At 45.0% G+C, this 7,363-nt stretch overlaps 1 protein-coding gene across 1 annotated transcript; it reads left to right on the forward strand.

The window, feature by feature from the left end:
* Positions 1–1,104: 1,104 nt before the first annotated feature.
* Positions 1,105–3,718, forward strand: LOC134322112 (phenylethanolamine N-methyltransferase). The gene is made up of 3 exons (XM_063003982.1): positions 1,105–1,279; positions 2,406–2,619; positions 3,280–3,718. Exons 1-3 carry the CDS (start codon positions 1,105–1,107, stop codon positions 3,716–3,718), a joined length of 828 nt encoding a protein of 275 aa, XP_062860052.1.
* Positions 3,719–7,363: the final 3,645 nt, after the last annotated feature.

Below are 7,363 nucleotides of genomic sequence, written 5' to 3' on the forward strand. Positions count from 1 at the left end.
TAATGTGTGGAGTTTGCATGTTCTGTCTGTGTGGGTTTTCTTTTGAGTGCTTCGGTTTCCCTCCACAGTACAAAGATATTTAGTGAACCCAACTGAAGCTACTAACAACTGCCCTGTGTGTGTGTGTGTGTGTGTAGGGGGGTAATTAGATATTAAAGGGGTGTTAATAATGGATTGATGTAATGAGTAAATGAAAATATAATATTTTAAAAATACTGTACAACAGTAACTCGGTGGGTAGCACTGTCGCCTCACAGCAAGAAGGTCCTGGGTTCGATTCCCCAGGTGGAACGGTCTGGGTAGTTTGCATGTTCTCCCTGTGTCTGTGTGGAGCGTAATTAGATATTAGAGGGGTGTAAAGAATGGATTGAAGTAACGAGTGAATGAAAGTAGTAGCTAAGAGCGGTGGCTTGGTGGGCAGCACTGTCGCCTCACAGCAAGAAGGTCCTGGGTTCGATTCCCCAGGTGGAGCGGTCCGGGTCTTTTCTGTATGGAGTTTGCATGTTGCATGTGTGTGTGTGTGTGTTTGCCCTGTGATGGACTGAAGGCGACCTTTCCGGGGTGTTTCCTACCTTTTACCCGGTGAATTGCACCCACTGCAACCCTGAATAGGGTAAAATGGTGGTAAAACAGACAATGCATGTATGAATAAATAAATGAAAGTGTAAATAAATGTAAAAAACATCTGAAATCAACAAACAGAAAGATTTTTATAGAATTTTTAAGGTAGTGCGTCCAAGCAGAGACTTGAACTCGTCGTTCTGACCTGAATGAAACGGAGGGTAAAAAATCTAAACCCACCCGCCGAAAACTCCCCGAGGTGAGCTGGAGCAGACGGAGAACGAGTGGAGCTTAAAACTACAATCAAATAAAAACTAAAGTAAAAAGTAAAAAGCTCCCGATGCCATCGCTGCCCGAGGTGAACGAGGCTCTCACGTGGAGCGCAGGATCCATTTCCTGTTTCTCTGGAGATGAAGCGATAAGAAGATAAGTCGGGTCTGGTCGACCTCGGGGTGAGAGCTGATTGGGGAGCCGACGGAGAGGAACCCTGGGCGCAGGTATAAATGTGGAGGTGCAGGTGGAGGTGAGGAGGACGACGGCAGGATGGAGGGAGAGAACAGAAGACGGGAAGCGATCGCAGCGATGGAAGATTCGTACCGAGGGTTCGATCCTGAAGCGTATCTGAGGTACAACTACATCCCGCCGAGGGCCGACTTCAGCCGCGCCGACAGCATCGTACCGTGGAAGCTCAAGTGCCTCCATAAAGCCTTCAGTGAAGGTGAGTGAGTCCAAGTTCTCCTTCCAATCAGATACATACAGTCTCAGGATAAAGTTTGTGAACCCTAATTAAGTGTTCTTATATTTCCTATATACAGTATATATATATATAAAAACTTACACTTACCATATAGAAGCACTTTGTAGTTCTACAATTACTGACTGTAGTCCATCTGTTTCTCTACATGCTTTGTTAGCCCCCTTTCATGCTGTTCTTCAATGCTCAGGACCCGCACAGGACCACCACAGAGCAGGTATTATTTAGGTGGTGGATCATTCTCAGCACTGCAGTGACACTGACATGGTGGTGGTGTGTTAGTGTGTGTTGTGCTGGTATGAGTGGATCAGACACAGCAGTGCTGCTGGAGTTTTTAAACACCGTGTCCACTCACTGTCCACTCTATCAGACACTCCTACCTAGTTGGCCCACCTTGTAGATGTAAAGTCAGAGACGATCGCTCATCTACTGCTGCTGTTTGAGTCGGTCATCTTCTAGCCCTTCATCAGTGGTCACAGGACGCTGTCCACGGGGCGCTGTTGGCTGGTTATTTTTGGTTGGTGGACTGTTCTCAGTTCAGCAGTGACGGTGAGGTGTTTAAAAACTCCAGCAGCGCTGCTGTGTCTGATCCACTCATACCAGCACAACACACACTAACACACCACCACCATGTCAGTGTCACTGCAGTGCTGAGAATCATCCACCACCCAAATAATACCTGCTCTGTGGGGGTCCTGTGGGGGTCCTGACCATTGATGAACAGGGTGAAAGGGGGCTAACAAAGCATGCAGAGAAACAGATGGACTACAGTCAGTAATTGTAGCTACAAAGTGCTTCTATATGGTAAGTGGAGCTGATAAAATGGACAGTGAGTGTAGAAACAAGGAGGTGGTTTTAATGTTATGGCTGATCGGTATACTTTTAAATTTTTATATCTTGTTTTATTTCCATTACACTACATTGATGTGTTGTTGTGTGATGCTTGTGATAATTGTGAATTGCTGCTGTAATACATCCGGTTGTTGTCTGTGAGAAGCATCATGGTTTGCAGCTGTATAGTGGCTTCAGTAAAATATCAGGAAAACAGAGCATGACTAACTTTAGTAGGAGTTACTGTTTGTTTTTACAGATGGAATTAAAGGAGAAATCCTGGTGGATGTGGGTTCCGGACCCACTCTGTACCAGGTGATGAGCGGCTGTGAGCATTTCAAGCGGGTCGTCCTCTCCGATTTCCTGGAAGTGAACCGGATCGAGTTGAAGAAATGGCTGAAGGACGGTGAGGGTGAGGGCGGCTTTGATTGGAGCCCTTACCTCAAACATGTCTGTGAGCTGGAGGGTCGCAGGTATGACGTTCACTTGGTTATTTAAAGTGTGCCACGTGCTGCAGTATTTGTTTAAAATGCCAGCATGGGGGCACAGCCAGGTCTAATGCACCAGCTCACCATGCTCATGCTCAGGCATCTAACAGACACAGTTGGCAGTAGGACGGAGGTTAAAGTGGTTCCTCACTGCTGCTACAGTGACCTCTGCTGGTTGTTCTAGATGCTTGTATGAGTGGTGGATGATCCAAGGAGAGCATAGCATGACTCTGTACGCTATACGACTCTCTGTGATAGATAACATGTGGAATTAGACCAACCCGAATAAATGAGGTCGCCTTACAGCAAGGCTGTGGGTTCCATTCCCTGTCCAGACAGGCAGGGTTCTCTGTGTGTCTGTGTGGGTTTCCTCCGGGTGCTCCGGTTTCCCCACAGTCCAAAGACATGCAGTCAGGCTAACTGTGTAGTGTGTGTGTGAGTGTGTACAACTGACTTTGGGCAATTGTACCCTAGTGGTTAAGGTACTGGACTAGTAATCAGGAGGTCAATGGTTCAAGCCCCACCACTGCCAGGTTGCCACAGTTGGGCCCTTAAGCAAGGCCCTTAACCCTCAATTGCTTAGACTGTGACTGGTCCACCATGACCCTGACCCTGATGAAGCGGTTTGTATACTTTTCATCCCAGTTCTTCAGCGTGGAAGGAGAAAGCTGAGAAGCTTCGTTCCGTGGTGAGCGACGTTCTCCCGGTTAACGTTCACCACCCGTCCCCGTTCCCGTCCGGATCTTTACCCGCCTGCGGTGTCGACTGCCTGGTGTCCTCGTTCTGCCTGGAGAGCGTGAGTCCCGATCTCCAGTCGTTCACCCGCGCCCTGCGTAACCTGACTGGCGTCCTCCGTAGCGGCGGTCACCTCCTGCTCATCGGAGCTCTGGGCGAGAGTTACTACATGGCGGCGGCGGACGTCCGGATCCCGGTCGTGCCGCTGGACGAGGCTCAGGTGTGTTCCAGTCTGAGAGAGAGCGGCTTCGATCTGCTGCAGCTCAGTGTGTACCGACTGACGCCGGACATGAAGGTGGGCGTGGATGACGTCACGGGCGTGTTCTTTGCCAGAGCCTGTAAAGCGTAGAGGGTCCGAACACCTCACGCTCCAAAAACGTCCAGATTTTTCTTCTGCTTCTTCTTTTTCTTCTTTATTCTTTATTTAACATCAAATATAAGATTCCTTTATTGATCCCCATGGGAGAAATTCAAGCCAAAAATTCGGGCCCTTAAGCAAGGCTCTTAACCCTCAATTATGCCAAAAGAGTCGGGACATCTGCACAGTGCCTGGCTTAAATTATAGTCCAGATTCTTACATTTTAGCTCAGATTCCATAATTAAGCAAACAAAAATTTCACGTTTTCATGTGATAAACATATTCAGTTGACTCAAAGAGTATTCAGATGCCTTTTTTGCACAATTAATTGTGTTATGGGGTTGATTTTGAATAGATAAGAGTATTCAGACCCTTTGCTGTGGCACTCCAAATGTGGTCTGGCACAACACGTTTTCTTAAATTAGCTTTAAGATGTGACTAGAACTTAATTGGACATTAGGATCTAGTCTAGTCCGTTGCTCTTTGAATGGATTGGCCACAGATTTGAAAGGCACTCCAGGGTATATAAGAGCTGTCAATTCAATTTATACTGCACTAAACCGAAACCAAACCATGAGATCATGGGCAACATAGAGATCAACATAGCGATCAGGGCAAGGACCTAAACAATATCTAAAGTTTTGATTGTTCCCAGGTCCACAAGGATCGAAATTAGGGTTTTGCCAATTTTTTTTCAGGCAACCCACATTTTGTCCATAACGATAAAAATGGTGTCAATCTGGTCCCGCTGTGGTTTACAAGATGTAATGTAAAGCCTCTACACAGGTGCGTTCGTGTACAAGTTCCTTTTGTGTTTATCTGCCTGTTCAAATTTATTTATTAATTTTTTCTGTGCTACTCATTTTTGGCCCGAGATCAAGGGTTTAAAAACCCCCTGATCTGAACAATTATAAAACTGAAGAAGCTTTGCACAAACTTAAACCATCTAATTGGCCGCCCAGCCAAATTTTAAATCCAGGGCCTCGGTCAGGAAGGTAAGAAAGACCTGACGGCCACTCCACAAAGCTCCAACGTTCTCCTGTAGAGATGGAAGAACATGTTGGACAGACAACAATCTCTGTAGCCACCAGAAATCAGACGTTTATGGCAGAATGGCGAGTAAAACGCTTGTGACTGAACATCATGTAAGGATTCTGACAACAGGAAAAAGATTCTCTGGCGTGATGAGACTTAAATGGAGCAGACAAGCAAGCGCTACGTCTGGCGGAAAACAGGCACTGTTTAACACCAGGCTAATTCCATTCCTACTGTGAAACATGGTGGTGGCAGCATCATGCTATGTTAGTGCTTCTCAGCGACGGACAGAATTGAGGGATGGATAAAAGCAGCCGAACACAGTAAGATTATTAAAGGAATAATTCAATAATTCAAAGTGCACAACAGTTTACAGAAGTCATCCAGTCTGAAAGAACTTATGAGGATCTGTCATGAAGGACGGGATAAACAGCCCAAAGCGTGCAAAGCTTGTGGAGGCGTATCAGAGAAGGTCTACAGCTCTAAGTGCTACCAAAGAGGTTTCTGGAGAGTATTAAATCAAGGGTCTGAATACTTTTGATGTGTCAAGATTAGATTTTTGATTTGCCTGTAATTGAATACATAAAACACATTATAAAAAATAACCTCGATGATTTGAGTTCACTGTCGGCTTCCTAAAAACATGACAACAATATGAGCCTGCAGGGTCACAAGTATACATGCAGCATCAGTGGTGTAGAAAGCTCCAGATTAAGTAATGTACCAGGACTTCTTATACACCGATTATGCATAACATTATGACCACCTTCTTAATATTGTGTTGGTCCCCCTTTTGCTGCCAAAACAGCCCTGCAAACTGTGCTGCTCTGTGTATTCTGACACCTTACTATCAGAACCAGCATGAACTTCTTCAGCAGTTTGAGTTACAGGAGCTCGTCTGTTGGATCGCTCCCTGCGTGCATCAATGAGCTTTGGCCGCCCATGACCCTGTCGCCGGTTTACCACTGTTCCTTCCTTGGACCACTTTTGATACTGACCACTGCAGACCGGGACACACTCCACAAGAGCTGCAGTTTTGGAGATGCTCTGACCCACACAATTTGTCCTTTTTCAAACTCCCTCAGATCCTCACGCTCGCCCATTTTTCCTGCTTCTAACATCAACTTTGAGGATAAAATGTTCACTTGCTGCCTAATATAATATATCCCCCCCCCCCCGCCCCCCCCACTAACAGGTGCCGTGATGAAGAGATAATCAGTGTTATTCACTTCACCTGTCAGTGCTGTATCCTTCCTGTGATTATGATTAACTCTTTAATTCTTAAATGTTTATTATTGCTGATTTCTTAGTGCATTTAATAAAACACTTGCACTGTTTGTGATGTGACTTGTCAAGCTTAATAGTTTTGTACTCTGAAATGAATATAATAAAGCACTTAATATAATAAGTATAATAGTGATTATTTGTTTGTTTAGGCCAGAAAACTACAATAAAATAAAATTATTTATAATGAATTTTCTATTATAGAAACTCTTGAACTGCGCTGTTCCAGTTTCAGATCATTTCTGTACTTAATGAAGTAAACTTGAGCTGCTGTTAGATCAGGAATTCACTTCTCTCTGGGTCTGTGTTCATGAGCCATAAGTCTGTCACCGCTCAGTGTAATTCTTTACGATTTAAACTTTACTTTTCTGAGACCCTGGTACGTGCCTCTCTCCTCTAGGGGTTTCCCTCAAAATCCCTCTGACCCCTGCAGATCGTTCAGAATGCTGCTGCTCGAGTTCTGACCCAGTCTAAAAAACATGAGCATATCACCCCGGTATCACCTGTGACTGGAAATTTTATATTTTATAAGTTTTTGCTTTCTTAGTTTAATTAGCGGGGTAGAAGAGTCTTTTGAAGGTTTCAGAATTCCAAAGACTGATACTGACCTTGACACACACACACACACACACACAGCCATGTTCATAACAAACTGACCATTCTTGTAAAATGATAAACAAGTTGGGTGTGGAAAGTCGGCCTTGAGCTGGGTCACTGAGCAGAGTTAGCCTGAGAGGGCAGTAAAGCGGGGTATAAATACTGCTGTAGGGCGGACGGTATCCACCTTTCTCTTCTGTAAAGCTGTGTGAGAGTTTGCATTATGAGATCGGTCCTCAGCTGAGTAATAAATTGGTTATTTTGCTTTCACTATTACCCCGGTTGTCTGTCAATCTTTAAGGGTTATTTTAAATTCCCACAACACACCCCGGTATTAGAACGACTCCATTGGCTCCCATGCAGTCAATAAGCGTATTCAATACACAATTTTAGTGCTCACTTCATGGTCTGGCTCCCTTATATCTGGCTGATCTTTCACACCGCTATGTCCCTTCTCGTAGGTTAAGGTCGTCGGATGCTGGTCTCCTGGTTGCTCCAAGGTTTAGGTTGACCACCATGGGTGGTAGATCATTTAGTGTTGCTGCCCCTACACTGTGGAACTCTGTTCCTCTCCCTCTTCGTCTCTCTTCCTCTCCCTCTGGGTTTGAATCTCTTCTAAAAACGTTCTTGTTTACGCAGCACTGTTACTCGTCTTCTTCTGTTTCTGTTTGATCTTGTTAGTTTGTGATTATGATTCCTATGTAAAGTGTCTTTGGTAGG

This window comes from Trichomycterus rosablanca, chromosome 10, assembly GCF_030014385.1.
Source record: "Trichomycterus rosablanca isolate fTriRos1 chromosome 10, fTriRos1.hap1, whole genome shotgun sequence".
Taxonomy (NCBI): domain Eukaryota; kingdom Metazoa; phylum Chordata; class Actinopteri; order Siluriformes; family Trichomycteridae; genus Trichomycterus; species Trichomycterus rosablanca.

Coding starts and splice junctions, on each gene's coding strand:
- LOC134322112 (XM_063003982.1), top strand. CDS start 1,105: ATGGAGGGAGAGAACAGAAGACGGGAAGCGATCGCAGCGATGGAAGAT. Junction 1,280..2,405: donor CCATAAAGCCTTCAGTGAAG/GTGAGTGAGTCC, acceptor TTGTTTTTACAG/ATGGAATTAAAGGAGAAATC. Junction 2,620..3,279: donor TGTGAGCTGGAGGGTCGCAG/GTATGACGTTCA, acceptor TTTTCATCCCAG/TTCTTCAGCGTGGAAGGAGA.